Source organism: Argentina anserina, chromosome 5 (genome assembly GCF_933775445.1).
Source record: "Argentina anserina chromosome 5, drPotAnse1.1, whole genome shotgun sequence".
NCBI classification, from domain to species: Eukaryota; Viridiplantae; Streptophyta; class Magnoliopsida; order Rosales; family Rosaceae; genus Argentina; species Argentina anserina.
The window spans coordinates 22,974,596-22,994,589 of record NC_065876.1 but is presented as its reverse complement, the minus strand read 5'-3'; the positions used below and the strand labels follow the sequence as shown (position 1 = coordinate 22,994,589).

At 36.1% G+C, this 19,994-nt stretch overlaps 1 protein-coding gene and 2 long non-coding RNA genes across 3 annotated transcripts; 2 read left to right on the top strand and 1 right to left on the bottom strand.

Moving 5' to 3' along the window:
* The first annotated feature begins 195 nt into the window (after positions 1-195).
* LOC126793421 (uncharacterized) lies at positions 196-3,813 on the top strand. The gene is made up of 3 exons (XM_050519942.1): positions 196-416; positions 1,258-1,406; positions 3,539-3,813. Exons 1-3 carry the CDS (start codon positions 284-286, stop codon positions 3,551-3,553), a joined length of 297 nt encoding a protein of 98 aa, XP_050375899.1. The 5' UTR covers positions 196-283; the 3' UTR covers positions 3,554-3,813.
* Positions 3,814-4,911: 1,098 nt separating this feature from the next.
* Positions 4,912-7,974, top strand: LOC126793423 (uncharacterized). Its single transcript, XR_007672060.1, has 3 exons — positions 4,912-5,167; positions 6,859-6,913; positions 7,078-7,974. It is a non-coding gene; the product is annotated as an uncharacterized LOC126793423 (long non-coding RNA).
* A 5,345-nt stretch (positions 7,975-13,319) lies between these two features.
* Positions 13,320-15,453, bottom strand: LOC126793425 (uncharacterized). The gene is made up of 4 exons (XR_007672062.1): positions 15,425-15,453; positions 14,919-15,009; positions 14,661-14,826; positions 13,320-13,884 (listed from the first exon to the last, which is right to left on the bottom strand). It is a non-coding gene; the product is annotated as an uncharacterized LOC126793425 (long non-coding RNA).
* Between the last annotated feature and the right edge of the window lie 4,541 nt (positions 15,454-19,994).

Here is a 19,994-nt window from a genome sequence, read left to right as displayed (position 1 = left end):
AGTGTGTACGCACCAATGGTTGATGCGTTGGTCCCAATTATTTTCAATACAAATTGTCCGGTTAGGAACATATTTGACATTTTCATGCAAGAAGCGGGGTCCTGATGTGGTGGTGGTTAAAATTGAGCTAAATGTTACAAAATAAGTGAGAAAATAATAAGAAAAGAAAGAGAGAGAAAAGTAAAGAAAAGGATGGCTGTATCATTCCTTCCTAGTGCCCCCAGAATTTCCCCAAAAATCAGAAATCGAAGAGAGAGAGCCAAACAAACCCTCGCAGAGAAAAATGGCCGACAACAAACAACTCCTGCCGCCGCAGCACGACCTCAACGCCAAATACGACGCCTGTGTCGACCTCACCGTCCGCCGCTTCGTCTACTCCACCCTCGGCGGTGCCCTCGCCGGTCTTCTTCTCTTCCGTCAGTCCTCTCTCTCTCTCTCTCTCTCGTTTTCTACTCGTTCTCTTTGGCTTCTCTGTAGAAAATCTGGATAATCAGATTTACATAAGATTGTTATGCCAATTTGTTGATAATCTGAATCTCGATATTGAAATCAAGCTGATGATATAAATATTACGTAATACAATCTCTTACAGCTGAAATTTAGCATTGGATGAGTTTCTGAAGCTAAGTTCTTGTTGCCCTAGTAGAATGGAAGTAGGCAGTTATTAAGTTGGTGTTGAAATCTGCCTATTGGATGTGTTCCTTTGTACGTGTTTCAATGAATGAGATAGAGATAGAGAGGGAATTCAACAGTAATACAACTTTTGCCAATGGAAATTTGGCAGGCTGAATAATGGCAACTTGAAGAAAGTAATCAGTTAACTGTTAACAGTAGTGTTTGATGAAATAGTGTGAAGCCGCAATTGTGTTAGTAGCTAGGATTCTCAGCAATATGTGATAGCATTGGTAATCGCTACAAATATCCAGCCCATTTGAACTTTTGTTATACTTCTGAAGAGAATAAAAGGACGGGGCAACTGAGGATCCATGTAAGCACCATAAATGGAACTTTTATATGTTAACACCCCTAAATTTTATGTCTTCTTTACTTTTGGGTTTGCATGTTGTGATCAAATGTGCCATAGATTCATAGATTATAATCTATGAAGAGGAGAGCAACGTCTCATAGTTAATATGTTTCCTCTTGTTTACTGGACTGTCAAAGTCATTGATGCTTTATTTAATATTCGATTTTCTTTTTGTGTATAAGTATATGCCGTTCAGATTTTGAATCAATATTTTTATTGTTTCATACTAGGGAGTCCTGTGACTCGTTGGGCTTCTGTAGCCTTTGGTGCTGGACTGGGCATTGGTTCTGCATACACAGATTGTTCTCGTTTATTTGAGGGATCTCCTGCTGCTGCAAAGGTGGCTTCTCCTAAGGTTGTTGAGACTCCTGCTTCTCAGGTAAAAGTGACAGTTTTGTAATGTATATTTTAGTCGTAGTAAGTATTTTGTTTGTATGCTGATAATTCTAATTGTTTCCAAGCATAGGAAAAAGGTGTTTAGACTCTGGAGTCCAGATTTTAGATACATCTCGTATATTAGGTTTTATAATTTACGTTGTCAAGAAGAAATATAAGATGCTCATTGGAGTAATGTAGGATTTTCTGGGGAAAGATTCTAGTTTCCACTTGTCTTTACTATTTATGAAGAAATGAATGGCAAGTAGAAGGATGAGTGCGTGTGTAGAAAATGCCTCAGTGGTGGCTTCTTAAACATAGGGTCTTTAGTTAAAAAAAACATTGAATCTGATCCTACAGTGTGGCACTTTTAAAGTTTGTTACTATCTCTTTCCCTTTGGTTCCAGTGCTTCTTCTAGTAGTGGTAACAGAGGTGTGCATAGAGTGGATGAATAAATTTAAATAAAAAAGTTAGGGTCTATAGATATTTGGATGTCCTCGAGTCTACTAGCTAACTGTTGTGGCTTCAAGTGTTTTCTAGATTTATCATCTGGGTGCATCTTTTTTGTATTCAGTCATGTTGTATCTATTGTGAATTGTGATTCATTATTTGTTTAGACATTATGGATTCCTAGAATCACTTATATGGGTTATTCTGATGTTGATTGGTTTCTAGTAGTACTGTATCTATATTTAAGGGCCTCTATCAATCAGTTACTCGTTGAGTGATTCATGAGATTGTTTGTTTTATTTCAATCAGTTTTATTCCAGATCCCGTCTTCTCGTTCATCTGCTTGTCTTCTGTAGTTATTGAACCACAGACTAGCCCATGTTGTCCCATCAGCTTAACAACAAGGAGTCACTCTTGCCTCCCTCGTTTCATAGTGCTTTGTAGTTAGTTTGTGGAGACTGCTTTTTGCTCAACTTCCCTCAACTTTGTCTTGATTGCCCTCCTTTTTGCATAGTGCTCACTTGTCATTTTTCCGTTGGAACTTCCTTGGAATCTTGAGTTTGTGTCGTAGTTTCTTGTATTGGTGGAACATAGTTAATGATGTGTGCCACCTGCACATTCTGTCCATCATTAATTATCTGGAAGGTACATGATTGCTACCTCTAAGGTACAATTTCTTCCCAAGGTTGTTGATTGAAAGAAATGATTGCTGTTTGTCTCTCCACAAATGCATTCTCTGCAAAATGGGTGACAAAGAATATTGACTTGCTCTTCCTTCAGTGTCTAGTGGTGTTTTGAGTGTGTAGTATAAACCTTATATAGCTACTTAGCCGAGTTGGTGAGACATGAGAAAGTTGTTTAAAACTGAAGAAAATATAAAAGAATTGATAAGACATTTGTGGGCAAGGTTAGATATATGCAGGACAAGTTGTTATTAAGCGTAAGAAGTCATTTGATTGTAATTCTGGTGCTAAATTTTTCTCAGTTTTACTTTTTGTCCCTGTAAAAAGATGATCTTATAGTCTATACATTAAATAAATTTGGTAGGAATAGTCCAAGACACCGGGTCAGAAAATCTTTTCAACCTCAGATTATCCAGGGGTAATTTCGTACAATTTCACTCAGCATTTACTCCCCATCAGCCCAATGTTCCAAGTACACTGAAACTATACTCATTGAGTAAACGAAATTGATAACTTCTAGAGGGCGATTCATGTCCTAGGTTAACAGTGTGGTGCTCGTAGGGTTAGACCTGAAGCATTGGGATTTAGGCTTCGAGATCAGGAAACTGCTGGGGAGTAAATGCTGTGTGGATTCACACATGTCATAGGTTAACATTGTGCGCCTAGGGTTGGGAACATTGGGATATAGGCTTTGAGATCAGGAAATTGACTTGCAGAAACAGTTCACAGACTATTGTTACAGTTACTCTTCATACTGTAAGACAGTAAGAGTTGTTCAAGTATGAAGAGTTATTTTAGGAATGTCATTCAAAACTATGTATACCACAATCACCTGTTGCTTCTTATCTATATTTTAACGGTAGTCCAGCAAATCTAATGCATTTGTTTGGGTTAGTAATATCTGAAACTTTTTGTGGTTTTCTGAATTGATTCTGAGGTCATACTAACATTAGAGGTCTTTATGAACGGAAAGTTATTAAATGTAGTTTTTCTTGTTTTCAGGATGGACAGGATTGAGGTTATGCTGGTGGAGCTAACGCACTTTTGGGATTCAAACTAGTGTTCCTTTTAAGATTGTTGGTCGTTTCTATGTCTGCAATGGCTTTGAACATGTACTTTTGTTGTTGGACAAGGATTCAACCTGATCTACTTGTGACTTAATATATAAATTATCACCTTTTTCTCTGGTAACCCTGTCATTAACTTGGCTTGGAGTTGGAAGAGAAGGAAAACAAATAATTTCTTTTTTTTAAGGGAATAATTTCTTTTTTGTGGCCTTTGAAATTCTGCAACTTAACAAGAAGCTTAGTGATAAGAAAATTTGCCTGAATTATGTTCCGCAGAGAATTTGGCTTCTCTACTGGGATTTTTTGTGCTTGGATTTGCTTGGATTCTGTATAACTATTGGATTGAGGAAATATGACAATGATTAGAAGTTGCTTGCATCATCTTTACTCAATCCTATGGTTATATATATCCAAGCAACTCCAAGTCTCCAAGGAGTCCAAGCAGAGAATCCGGATTTGTTCTGCAGAACCATTTGTATTGTTTCTGTCATTTGAACTGTCATGCTTGAGCCTTTTGCTATGTCATTGATGACCAATGTTCCATGTTTGTTTATGATCATCGCAATGTCCTTTATACGCCCAGTCTCTTCTATGGCAATGTTACTGTTTCTTTTTCTCCCAAGTGCTCTGGCTTACTTCACTAGGAAACAATGTATTTGTGCCTCGATTAGTTGATCTCCAGGTAATATGAACTGATTTTGATGCTGTTGTTTGATATCATTGTAATAGAAGTGACCAACGTCATGGGGTGTAGAAGTGTAAAAGTATTGGCGAGCAATATTACAGGAGAGAATGGTGGTTGCTTATCGCCATAAATGTCATCACTCATCAGGAACGTCATAGTATTTATGGTTTGTCACACAATCAAAAAGGTAATGTTTTATTACCAGATGAAGAAACATTCACAGATTCGGACTTATATATGTAGATGTCAACGGTTTGAAATGTATCGCAGGAGCAATTGGTAGAACAACTTAACATAAAGAATGGAAATAAGGAGGCATCTAGCTAAACTGTTAAAAAATAGGAATAAGGAGGCTTCTAGTTCTTGTAGTCAAGTGCGTGATCATTTTATATTGACTTGTCCTACCCTGTAACTTTCTGAACTCCTACTATACTGTTTTTGGTACTATTCGTTGGACGAGTTCTGGAATGCACCGTTACCAGAAGGAGCCCTTCTTTTGTCGCATTACGTGTCGACTGGCAATTGGCTGAGACCAAATATTTCGCTCCACGTGGGCTGCCTCGTCCTCAAACCTTGAATTGTTGTTTTCATTTTTCTGTCGGTGCGGCTTGTGCGAGCCGACTGGAGGTGGTAATATCTCCGATCGAGGACGGTTAGAGAGAGAGAGAGAGAGAGAGAGAGAGAGAGAGAGAGAGAGAGAGAGAGAGAGAGAGAGAGAGAGAGAGAGAGAGAGAGAGAGAGAGAGAGAGAGAGATTTGGGACTGGGTAAGATGGGTTTAGAGAAAAACAGGGTCCAAACCAGCGTCTCGTAGTCGCGGAGGACATACGAAGCCTTGTTCAATTTTTCGCATCATCCAATCTGTCGGGTTCTTCTTAAAGGTCATTAAATCGGCCATCATCCAATTGCTTTGAACTTGTTAGTTAATATTTCTTTTGATGCTTCCCTACGTTTTACTGTTGTCTTCTTGTATTGTTGAACCATGTAAATTTGTAAGCTTTAGCTTGAATCCATGTCTGTTAGATTAATTGTTCTATATGGAATTTGGCTAGCTATCGACTATATAATCAATTCAATTATCTTTGGTTTTATGGTGCTGATATCAAACTTGCTGACCATAACTTGTTAATATTTATCAAGTTTCCTGAGCAAGATAAAGTCAAAAAATATTCTGGTTTCCAAACTTATTAGTAGCAAACTTTTTCCCCATATTGATATTCATTTGATATCCAATTGCTCTTAGTTCATTAGTTCAATCAATTGTTAATCCTTCGAGTGCAGCAGATTTACTTTCCTTTCTTTTTATTTTGCAAGTTTGCAACAAAATACCCTTGCTACTGTCAGCTCCTTTTTTTTAATGTCTCCTTTTTACTTATTCTTGATGTGTTGTTTCAAGTAAAAGAATATAACTACTGTCACGACTTATTTTGACAAAATGATTCAGATGTTTCCTCATTATTGCTCCAGTAATTGCTTTCTTTTATTTTGTGTCCTAATTTAAGTAGCTACAATTACCCTTGTTTTTGCTATAGATTGAATTTCTGGGAATTTAAAGGAGACTACCTTGACCTATATGGATATACCTTTTCTCCAGAATTTAGTTACTGTAATGATACACCTATATTGCACTTACACTTCTGAAGTTCATTACTTTTTTCTCAGTTGTTATGTTCCTGAGATAATTTTCCTTATGTTTGTAAAATAAAATAGAGTTTGTAAAATAATTTCTGTTAGGTACATAAATAAGTGAATTGAAAACCCTTTTAGCATCTGATTCATATTAGTTAGTCAAGGAGACTGAAATTGTGATTGTTGATCAAAGAGTCAGAGTCTATCATATTGATGACTGATTTTTATCAGCAATTTGGCATTCTAACTTCTTAATTTGGGTTCCTGGTATGACCTCTAAGGTTTGTGACTTTGTCTATAAATTATTTAGAAAATTAATCCTCAAAGTTGGCTAAATTGCAGCCTCCATCAGGGAGAGCATATCTTGGTAGATTGTCCAATTTCCTTGTCTTTTTCCAGTTTTGATCTGCAGAATTTTGACTGATTTTGTTGGTTCAATTTTTGTGTATCATTATTGTGGTTTGAAGCTTCCCTTCCATCTGATAAGTCATGGATTCAAAAACGTAATCCACCAATCCATTTGATCCAACTTCAATGAAATTCTACTTATTTCTCTAAGCTTTTGTTCATCTTTGTTTTCTACTCCCTCAACTTGTGATTCTTAATTTACACCTTGTTCATTAGATTAATGAAACATGAAAATGCACCGAGCTAATTCAGATCTAGATCTATATAAGCTCTACTGAGAGAAAAATACCTTATAATTGAAAAGGTAGTTGATCTAGTATCTTTTGATTAATAGTACATACAGATCTATCTCTTCAAGCTCTACCCTTACCTTTAAACATAAGATGCTTTGGGCTAGCTGAAATGGTTTCATTGATCATTTGTATCATTATTTTAAAAGTGAATGCGCACTATGTTCTGGTTTTGCAGCCAGTTCGTCATGTAATTGTGTCACTACATCTGAAGCTGATCCTTTTTATGCTCTCTTGCAATCTAGGTTTTTATTTTTTTTAGCTACCGAGTATGAAACCCCAAAGAATGCATTAAATCAGGTAAACTATGGATAGTGATGCACATGTTCACGTGCTTTTAACTTATGTTTCTTCCATTTGTATATCTACTCTATCCTTTAGTCTCTTGTAGGCTATGTTATCCTAATTTCTTGAATTAAAAGTCTAGCTTAAAATTTTAATGCTATTTTACATATCTCTCTCAGGAATGGTATCATACCTTTGAAGTAGCATGTCAAGTTTTCTGCGCATACTTTAAACAAATATCGATTTGTTAATCAAGATGGTATCTTCAAGAACTAGCTGTTTATGTTCCTCGCATTTGTTACTTAGCTTTCCAATGCCTTATGCGACGCGTGAGCATCTCACAATAAACTCTGTAAAATGTCATTGTTTAAATAGAATAAGTATGGATTGTTAAGTTCGGGAAATTGAAGAGAACTCAAAACTTTTAGTGTTAATAAATAAAAGGGGGGATTTAAAGAATATTTATCCAACTATTACGTAAAATGAAATTTAAACTAATGTGTACAAGATCATCTTCTCTTTTACCAAACAAAACTAAATTTACCAATGTACCACATAATTACAAGTTTGGTTATAACATGTATTCTAACATATTTGATCATAATTTTAGACAACGATACAATTAGAGTCTTAGGGGAATCATCTAATCATGCAAGATTTCCATTGTCGTTTAGGTTGACTTAGGGCGTCACTTAAATTGCATGTAGTCACGTTTAAAAACACTTAGATTAGAAATCAAACAAGATCACATTAAAACACCAAATATTTGTCGGAGACATGTTAATACGGTGACGTCACTCACCATGAAATACACGTAAATTTCTAGAATTTTGCACTTTAATTAACACGAACTAAATCTACTTAGGGCATGATTCGATTTGTATCAATATGGTTGATAAAAATAACACTCAAACGTAATCTTAAGGACTATTCAAACACTAAATATAATATTAAAATTTTGAGAAAAACAAAACCATTGTTTCAACATAGACAACAAACTACAATATTCACATACAAAGAATTGTAGAATAACAAAAATAAATAAAGTCATGAAGATAAATCGCGAGAATTACATGTTGTAGGAAACTTAGAGGTACGGCTGCAAGGTATGAAGCTCAGTGGTGGTAGAATGGTGGTGGAAGAATAGTAGGCTTGCTAATTTTTGTGGGGAGTTTGCTAGTATTTTGGCAGAGTTTTTTTGCAAGAGAGAAGAGATGAGTTTTATGTGGGAATGAGGTGCTATATATACAGGAAAAACCCTAAGGAGGCATGCCACAAAGTTGAAACCAAATTGGTTTAAGTTTCTTAGATTTTCTCAATTCGGCAGAGCTGACATTCGTGTCTTGTTTTCATCATAACTCTCACTATAAAATAGGTTTTGAGGTGATTCCAATTGCATTAGAAAATGGACTTCCGTAGCTTTTTATTCTAATGATCAAGTTTGACTTTCTATTCGTGCATTCTACATAATATTTACATGCTCTTAGATAATTTTCAAATTCGTGCGCACGAATTTAGTATTTGGATGCAGTCCTTAAGATTGTCTTTGAGTGTTATTTTCATCAACTATATTGATACAAATCGAATCATGCCCTAAGTAGATTCAGTTTGTGTTAATTAGAGTGGAAAATTTTGGAAATTTACATATATTTCATAGTGAGTGACGACACCGTGTTAACATGTCTCCGACAACGATTTGGTGCTTTAATGTGATCTTTTTTTATTTCTACTATAAGTGTTTTTAAACTTGATTGCATGTAATTTAAGTGAGGCCCTAAACCCTAAGTCAACTTAAACGACAATAGAAATATTGCATGATTAGATGATTCTTCTAAGGTTCTAATTGTATCGTTGTCTAAAAATATGTTAGAACCAAACTTGTAATTATGTGGTACATTGGTAAATTTAGTTTTATTAGGTAAAAGAGTAGATGATCTTGTACATATTAGTTTAGATTTCATTTTACGTAATAGTTGGATAATAATTTTTTAAATCCCCTTTTTTATTTGTCAACACTAAATTTTTTTGAGTTTAGTTAAATAAACCGGACTGAACGATCTCTGCTTATTCTATACTAACGATGATATTTTACATGGTTTATTGTGAGATTCTAAGATAATCATATGACGGCCTTGTATTAGGCAGCCACTTCTTTCCCAACATGGATGTTATGCACTGGCATATTTCTGATTCTGACAAAAATTGGACTTTAATTGCATATCTTCTTCTTCCTTTAATTTTGATTTATTTTGCACGAATTTCAGACTTTAATTGGACTAGATCGCTAGACGGGATATTGCTTTCCGCAAGAGTATAGATGAAGGTGTACCATAGATCTTATTGTTAATGTACATTTGGCCTCTTTAACAAGGGGATATAAAGGATCATTTAAAATTATGGACTTTTTTTGATAGAAAATTCAAAACTGTAGAACAGGGGAGAGTTTAAAACCGGGAAAAAAAGGAAAAAAAAAAGAACCTATTTTTCTTGGTACTTTTGGTTTCAAAATTAATGAGATCGATCTTGTCTTTAAACTTCCTAGCTAGCTGAACCTCGCTCCTGTGGAAACATGGTTCATTTTATTTAATCATTTTTCATAACTTGGTTCCTTTTACATCTTTTTGTTTAGTTAATTGAAAATATAAATGGATTTCCATAGGCATAGCCGCTACCATTGATCTTCAATAGATATGGTAGAGTTACCATTTTCGCTGAAACTTCCATAGTAACCGATACAGCCTAGTTTCCATCAAAATTCCCAATCTTGAAGTCTGCTTCCATTTTATAAAATACAGAGGAATGCATCTCTTAACACATAATTCTATTTCGGAAACCTGGAAAAGGGACATTTTTATACTCTTTTTGCGTATTTTATAAATACTGAAATAATGACGGAACAAGATGATGAATAATGGAGGGACCAAAAGGAAATTAATATTGTAATTCGTAAGAACCGAAAATAGTCAAAATACCACTTATACGCCGTATGAATTTAGTTAAAATACTCATATCTGGGGACGCAAAGGCTGAACCTCCTTTACATCCCGCGGACCATGTAATCATAGAGAATCACGTTGTGTGGTTAGATCCCGGAGCCATAACAATATATAAACACATTTTATTTAGGTTGACTGAAGATCGGATGATCAAACATTAGTTAAATTTGTCCAAATCGTTACAGGGTGCCTAAATATATATACTAATCATATCTAACGGTTCGGTTGATAATACCACGATCTTAGGTTGTACATCACCGAACTGTCCACTAATGTGTCATAACATATATATTATGTTATATATATTAAGGTGTCACATTATGAACCGGCTATATGAATGCAAATTTTGAACATCAATCGGACCGTATGATGTTTTCCTTACATATATTTGGACATCTTGTAAAAATTTCATTTAATTTGGATCTCGCTTGGCCGTTCGAACGTCGTAAAATCTGAAAATACCATTTATCAGCCCTATGGGTGGACCCATTTCCGGGACGCGAATGCCGAACCTCATTTACATTTTCCAGACCACGTAATTATGAAGAATCACTTTGTGCGATCTGATCTGAGAGACCTAGTTAATAATGCCCCAGTGAATGCGGTTTTCTAATAGATAAACACATTTATTTAGGTTGACTAGAAGATCAGATGGTCAAACATTGTCTAAATTTTTACAGGGTGTCTAAATATATATATTAATCACATTTGATCATTCGATTGAAATACCATAACTTAGGTTGTCCATCACTGAATTGTCCACTAATGTGTCATAACATTTATATCATGTTATATATTAAGATCACATTATGAACTAGCTATATGAAGACAACTTCTGAACATCAATCAAACCGTAGGATGTTTTTCTTATATATATTTGGACATCATGTAAAAATTTCGTTTAATTTGGACCTCGTTTAACTCTTCGAACGTCCTAAAATCTGAAAATACCACGTATACACCCTATGGGTGGACCCATCTCTGAGATGCGAAGCCCGAACCCCTTTTACATTTCCTAGACCACGTAATTATGGAGAATCACCATGTGCAGTTTGATCCCGGAGACCTAATTAAGAGTGCCCTAGTCAATGCGGTTTTCTAGAAAATCGGATAGTCAAACATTATCCAAATTTTTAGGGTGCCTAAATATATGTTCTTATCACATCTAACGGTTAAATTGATAATAGCACAAACTTAGGTCGTCCATCACCAAATTGTGTACTAATGTGTCATAACATTTATTCATGTCATATATTAAAATGTCACATTATGAACCAATTATATGAAGGAAACTTCTAAACATGAATCAGACCGTAGATTGTTTTCCTTATATATATTTGGAAATCTGGTAAAAATTCCATTTAATTTGGACATTTTGAATACTTTGGCCGTTTGAATGTTGTAAAATCTGAAAATACCACTTAGACGCCCTATGGGTGGACCCATCTCCGGGACGCGAAAGTTGAACCTCCTTTATAATTTCTAGACCACGTAATTATGGAGAATCACCTTGTGTAGTCTGATTCCGGAGATCTAATTAAGAGCGCCCTGGTCAATGCGGTTTTCTAAGAGATAAACACAATTATTTAGGTTGACTTGAAGATCGGATGGTCAGACATTGTCCAAATTTATCCAAATTTTGACAAGGTGCCTAAATATATATATATATATATCGATCACATCTAACGGTTTGATTGATAATACCACGAACTTAGATTGCTCATCAACGAATTGTCCACTAATATATCATAACATTTATATAATGTTATATACTAAGGTGTCACATTACAAACCAAATAGGATATGGATGACGATTGCACAAGTTTGATCCTGTCAATTTGTTTAAATTAGTTAGTTATTGTTCTATATTTTTTTATCAAAATAAAGAATCCACGATTTTTATGAAATTAGAAAATAAAATTGAATTAAATTACTGTCGACTTTGAATAATTGTTTAAAAATAAAGCACTACCAGCTATAGATATATTTTTTGGGGAAGTCTCATGTTCTTTTCTGAAAATCCAAATTTTTATTTCCCATTAATTGTTTTTTAAATTATCAAGGTAATAATTATGGCAAACTTGGTAGAAAAAAAAGGTGGAGTGCTATTGACTAGAATTGAGTTACATATCAAAACTACGAGACTACGAGTACTTTAGCCACTTCAACTACCATGTTTAGATTCACATTCCTTCCAAAAGATTATCTCCAAATACGGCATGTAAACTGATACAAAAACTAAAAACACAGCCTTATATTGCTCTTTTCATATTTCTTGTCGGTAATAGAGCTACATGATTTATCTTTTGATCTCCTGATGATAAACACATTTGATCGCTCTTCTCCACGTCTTTTTTGAAACCAGACCACCGTCTGCTACAGTCCGGCCACCTTAGAGCATGCCATCACCACCATTAAAATTCTCTCACATGTATATGGTGATATAATTCTACACCTCTTGCTGGCCAACAGATGCTTGTGTTAAATCAGGTGAAATTATAGGTTTTTTTTTATGACTTGATGTCCTATATTCGGATTGAAATTTGTGAATAATCAACTCTTGGAAGTATTTAGGGGTTTGATATATGAATTATTAATTTAAATCATGGAAAGGGAATAACATAACCTCACATATCTGTTTATGTTAAACCATCACTACCCACACAAGTACAACAATTGCCATTATATATGTCATCAAAGGGGGAAGAGGATTCATAGGCCACCTATCAGTGGTCATGACATCTTGATAAATGTAAGTATAGCATAATGCTAGAGGTAATTGCTGACATTTCTTAGAGCCTGAAATGTGATACTTCACCCATGGCTTATTGTAAAGGCTTTCCTTGATCAAAGCTATGTTTTAAATATCAGATATATCAGTGATATTTAGAAAACGATACGATATTGCACATATCGGTTGAATATATCGGTCAAATTCCGATATATCGTTTAATATTTATTTAATTTCTGATTTTTTTAATTTTTAATTTTTTAATATTTATTTCTTCTTTTGTAAAAAATAATTTTTTTTCATTTTTTCATATATATTTTAAATTTTTATATATTTTGTATTTTTTTAAATATATATAATGAATTTCGAGCCTAAACAATCATTCTTAAACACCAATTTTTATTATTAGGTACCGTTCGTGTACTTTAATTGTAAAAAAATTAAGTATTTATTTTCTTTAGTTTACTTAGTACCGTTTCTTTTGTTTATTTGGTACATTTTGAAGTATAATTTTATAAATTTTATTGAAAATAAACAAATCCGATAAAACCGATATGTATCGATATATCCGGGGATATATTGTTTTACCCTTTCACCGATACAATACTGATAAACGATATTTAGACCATTGGATCCAGGGTAATGAGTTGTCCAGATTCTTTGTGAGAAATGAGTATATCGTACTTTAAAAGATGGGTCGGGGATAAGAATTCAACAACTGTATAATATTTTTCTGGATCCTAATGCAGTATTGAAGAGCAACAAGTAGAGTGCCAACATGGCATTAACCATGCTACATACAGGGAAGTATAAAGGTCACCTTCAAACAATTCAACAACTGGTATCGAGATGTGAAAGCAAGAAATGCACATTTATCACAAATATGCAAGCACACAAGAATTGACAAATAAATGCAACTAGAGTACTTCTGCCAATACCAAATACCCATTTTCACAGAAAGTGTAGCTTGGGTTCTATTTTACAACTTAAACATATGTTGTAGTGATTATCTAGTTTTTACTACATATATTATACTTGCAGCAGTTCGAGGCCATATTGTTTGTTAAACATTGGATGGATCACCAGTCTTACCCCATATGCATACCTCTCCTCCAAGGGACAAGCTTTTGCTTGGAAGAATCATGTATTCCTTCAAGTTGATCAGCATTATATGTTTCATCCCAAGGGACATCTAGATGGTCGAGATACCAAACACCATCATCGCATTTGAAACCTTTGTCAGCAGCCTTTGGACCAACCTATGCCGAATTCAGAAGATGAGACAGTGCTCAAAACAACTATATCTTCACTTGATACTAATAAAGGTCTACACAGAGGAAGAGAATCACTAGTTATTCACTACTGTCTTTCAATTGAGCTTGTGAAGCCGAAGGTTTCTTCCATAAGGTAAGAAGCTTTTGCCTGTCACATGAATTTTTACAAGTTGAGATTTAATCAACAACAGAAACAAACCTTGACAGGTTAATCCCTATATTTGAAGACTGCCAACGTGAAACTGCTGTTTCATAACTTTAACCTTGTTAAGATCATAGAGAATACAAAGGAACAGAAATCTGCAAACTTGCCATGCAGATCAATGCAGATCTTGACAAGTTTGGAGATTAGTTTAGGGATGCATTGATCTTCATGTCCAGCAGATCAATGTTGCATTGTTTTAGTTTATACATAACAATTATGCATACAAAAATCTTCGACACCCTTGTTTGTGTTTTCAGGTATGCATAATGAGTTTTAGTTACATTACCTATCAAATTCCCAACCAAATAAATTCAAATGGAAGGTCAAACAAGTTTTCAACTCACATAGCAGTATACATAATGTACATAGAGGGACCGAGAAGCCCAAGAAATGAACTATTACTATTGGAGTAAAATTCAGGCAAAATGATCATAGCCAACTCGGAAAAATTGGAACAACCAGAGATATAAAAATTAAAAGCTTTAGTAACCTAAATTTCATTAAAACAAAATCATATATCAGATAATGCTTAGTTACTTTCAGTCAGAATATGTACATCTGTGTTTCCTGGAGATGGAATAATGAATTTCACATTATGGTTTCGTCCACTTATTTCATAGCTTGGAAAGTAATATAGTCAACTGCTCGTGAGACACCTTATCACCAATGCTCCCATATCTGTATTTCCCTATAGCAAGTCTTGCAGCTAACTGAGGCTTACGCTAGACAAGTAAACAAAGACAATAAGGCTAACATCTTTCCCATTTAGTTTTAAGAAAAACAAAGTAATGAATAACCGAGATAAGTTTCTTACACAAAGCTGCTCTCCTCTGTTTACAATGTCATAGACGAATGAATAACAAGCACATTAGTGTTCAGCAAAACAAAAGTACTCTTCCTTCCGTCTGGATTCTCGTAAAACATAACCAAAAAAGAAAAATAAAATCTGAGATTCCAATCTTGTTTTCACATAAGTAAATTATGAAGGTGAGCATTAGAACTGAAGGATTTTAACTTTGGGAATTATGAGAAGATTCTTTAAAAAACTTCATTACATAGAAAAGCATCACTACTACTTGAAACAATTGCATCTATAGAGTCATCTGATATTAAGAATTTCTTCTTTTTATTCTTATACAAATGTGTGTGGCCATTAGTCTAACATATCAACTTATCTATACAACTATCACACATTGACCTTTAAACAACTCAGACCAAATTACCATGATTTGGGTTTGAATGAGTAACCAAAACTTTGCAACGGAACTCCAATGTTAAAGTTCAAGTATTGAACCCATTAAAATATACACTAAGCCTTACCCAGTCCATGACACGAGCATAGTCTATGACACGAGCATAGTCTGTGCTGACCCAAGCTCAACATATCGCAACTGAAAAACAGAACAAATGATGTCTTTAACAAGGTTAACGTTTACAAAGAAGGATTGAAGGAAGAGGCAGAACCATATGTCGTTTTAGAAAGGGGCAATGCGGTTGAAGATCGAGTCCACGAAGCAGGGGGCGACGACACCTCATTGAGCTTGTTACGACCCCAAAATTTCGAGCTTAAAAACTCAAAATTTTAAAGTCGTTAAACACCAAATAATCTCAAATAAATCGAAATCATTAAAGTATAACAGCGGATCAATTCTGAGTTCTCAATACAACTCAGTGAACCAATTATTACAACCCAAATTTATAATCCATACATAAAATGGAAATGTAATAATCCTCACAAATCACTCACAAATCTCACAAATGAAATTACACAACTTCCCACACACAAATCCACGCTAAACCTCACCACAAGTAGGGTACGAACGACTTCGAGCCTCTGTAGTCGTCACTCAACCCCTACTAATCAGCACCTGCAGAATTATCCCCTACACCATCGAATTGGTGCACCGGGATTGTAAACACAAACCCGGTAAGCTTATAGCTCGTATGAGTAAAATCACAATACAGTTCGCATATCAATATATACGAAAGATCACAAAACAACAAATATAAATGCCCTCATGAGTCAATAGTCAGCCCATCTGGTTGACCCAAAGAAATATGAAATAAAACGCTCATGAGGAAAATTAAGTAACCCTTCTGGTTACCCAATGCATTTATAATACGGGTACCAAGAACGCTGGTACACATCTGTTACCCCTCTCGTAATACACCGTTGATATTGGATAGCCACCCGCTACCCAACATCCAAAATAAACTGAGTACCCATGAGCAGATAACCACCCGTTACCTCACATGCAGTACTAAGGCAGACAGACTAGAGCTCTAACTGTATTGTAACTTTCGCCCGGCCAAAGGCTAGGTTTCGACTTGCCAAACACGTACAATAATCTCACATCATATTGTACCAAAAATCTGGTCCGAAGACAATTCACATTTTAACAATCTCAATGTTAAAAATCACGTACAATAATCTCACATCATATTGTACAATTTCAAATCACATGCTCAATATAATCACAATAAACTCATGACAGTATATTATATAGCAAACTATATATATTCGTACTTATTTACCATTTATACAATATATATATAGTCCACTATATCTTATACATATCATATTTCACCGCACATGCTCAATTCACAAACTTCCGTCATCAAAATGACTATTTTTAATGAATTAATAACAGTACGTAATTTAATAAACTATATATATATGTGTACTAATTACCATTATACCGTATATATGTAGTCCACTAAATTATATACATGTTGTAATTCATTTGATAATCACACTTGCAAAAATGTTGAATCACCACGAGGGTAGATTCGTAATTCAGTGAGATTTTACTCACCTTATTGACTTGAGCGTAATTCCACAATTCCCGAATATAATTCCTTTCCTCGCATTTAACGATCACCTTGAAAATATAAGAAAAGAATTTAGGATCGTTTCGTAACCTTTAAATGCCGAAACAGTAATAATCGGTTACTGTTCAGCAATTTTCGGTTTTACGAAGTTACTGTTCACTGTTACTATTCACGGTTACTGTACAAATATACGATTTATACGTATTTCTGTACGTATAAATAGTATATACGTATTTCTATACGTATAAATATTAAATAGGTATTTCTGTACGTATAAATATTATATACGTATTTCTGTACGTATAAATATTAATACGTATTTCTGTACGTATAAATATTAATACGTATTTCTGTACGTATAAATATTAATAAGTATTTCTGTACGTATAAATATTATATACGTATTTCTGTACGTATAAATATTAATACGTATTTCTGTACGTTTAAATATTAATACGTATTTCTGTACGTATACGTACGATTTAAATGTAAATACAAATTCAGTAAATAAAATTTACTAAATTACCCTTTTACAAAATTACTTTTTACATTTACTGAAAGTAATTTATATTTACATTTACCGAAGGTAAAATTTAATTACATTTACCGTAGTAAATAAAAATTACATTTACATTTACCGTACACAGTAAATTACCAAAATACCCCTTTAGTCAAAACTAATTACACCGCCTCACACGGCGGCGCGTGTGGCACACGCGCCACCTCCGGCCGGCCGCGCGTGGGGCCCACGCGCCGAGGCTAACCACGGCGCGTATCGCGCCACCGCCACCACCAAACTTCTTCTCTCTTCCTCCGCTACCTCCACACGGCATCACACCGTGCTTAGCCCCCCCTCAACACGCTCCACGCGCCGCCTAAGGCAACCGTATCTCTCCTCCTTCCTCCTCCGTTTCTCCTCTTCCAAACCACCATCAAAACCTCCCAAAACATCAATTAGCCACACCAATCCATCAATATAGTAAAACCCTTACCTCGACGAAGCTCTAGAACCATTGGTGAGTCGCCGGAGATGTACCCAGGAAGGAGACGGTTTCTGCCGAATCTTGGGGTAGCTGGTGGAGCTCCGGTGCTGCGTGGGATGGCGTGTCGAGCTCGGGGTTGACTGCAGGAGGCCGTGCGACGCTCGTGGTGCCGGCGGTGTGCCTCACGGACGTGCGGTGGTGGAGATCGGGGAGGGAGGCCGAAGGTTTCGGGTGAGAGTGTCGAGAGGGAGAGAGGGAGAGAAAGAAAGAGGCGGAAATGAAAGGGTTTCCTGTTATGGAAACCCTAGTTAAAAATTTCCTTTTTATACTAGTTTCCAAATCGGAAACTAACTTCCGACGTGAATAACTTTTACGTACGATGTCCATTTCGAACGCGTCACATATCCACGAACTCGTATCGACGAGCTCTACAACTTTCGTGAAGAAAGTTTTTGAAACCGAGCAACGGATTAAAAGTCGATATAAACGTTCGGAAACGTAACGTTTTTCGAATTAAACGTTCCGATAACGTATCCGTTACTCGTTTCCTATCGTCGTAACCAATCACATCCATTCTAATTAAATTTCACAATTTTTAAAGAATTCAAATCCACTCAAATGTTGTTTGAAATTTAGGGTTATTACAATCTACCCCCTTTAAAGGAATTTCGTCCCGAAATTCAAGCTCACTCAACAAACAACTGTGGATATCTAGTCATCATGTCTGACTCTAGCTCCCAAGATGCATCACCATCATCATGGTGACTCCACAACACCTTGACTAGTCCAACTTCTCTCCTCCGTAGCTTCTTTGTGGATCTATCCAGGATACGAACCGGCTCGACAACAAAAGTGGCATTTTCCTTCACTTCAATGGTGCTATGATCGATCACATGTGACTCATCTGGTACATACTTCCTCAGCATGGAAATGTGGAAGACGTTGTGTACGCCCGACATGCTAGTAGGCAAGGCTAGTCGATAAGCTAGTTCGCCCACCTTCTCAAGTATCTCAAAAGGCCCAACATACCTCGGTGCCAATTTTCCCTTCTTGCCGAATCTCACTACACCCCTCATAGGCGAAACCTTCAAGAACACATGGTCACCGATCTCAAACTCCACATGTCTCCTCTTCAGGTCTGCATAACTCTTCTGTCTACTCTGAGCGGTCCGGATTCTATTCCGAATAATCGAGATCTTCTCAGTGGTTTCCTGAACTACCTCCGGGCCCATCAGTGCCTCATCACCAACTTCGGCCCAACAGATCGGAGATCGACATGGTCTACCATAAAGTGCCTCATACGGTGCCATGCCAATGCTAGAATGGTAGCTGTTGTTGTAGGCAAACTCAATCAATCTCAAATGATCTTCCCAGCTACCCTTGAAATCCAACACACATGCTCTCAACATGTCTTCCATCACCTGATTCACCCACTCTGTCTGTCCATCCGTCTGAGGGTGAAAAGCTGTACTCATATCCAAGGTAGTGCCCATCGCCTTCTGCAATCCACCCCAGAACTTCAAAGTGAAACGTGCATCTCTATCGGAAACAATAGAAACTGGAGCACCATGAAGTCTCACTACCTCATCCACATATAGTTTCCCAAGCACGTCCACTGAGTACTTCATCGACACTGGGAGAAAATGAGCCGACTTCGTCAACCGATCGACAATCACCCATATGGCATCGTGACCCTTCTTCGATCTAGGCAATCCGGTCACAAAATCCATAGATATCTGCTCCCACTTCCAAAGAGGAATAGTCAGTGGTTTCAACATGCCAGCTGGTCGTTGATGTTCTGCTTTCACTTGCTGACATGTAAGGCACTTTGATACGAACTCTGCTACATCTTTCTTCATACCGTTCCACCAGAATTGTCTGCATAGGTCCTTGTACATCTTGGTGTTCCCTGGGTGGACGGTATAGCGTGAACGATGTGCCGTACGAAGAACCTCCTCCCGAAGATCATCACAATCTGGGACACACAATCTTGCCCCAAACCTCAACCCTCCATCGGGTCCAACTCTCCACTCAGAAGGACACTCGTCAAGCGTATCAACTACAAGCTCCGCCAA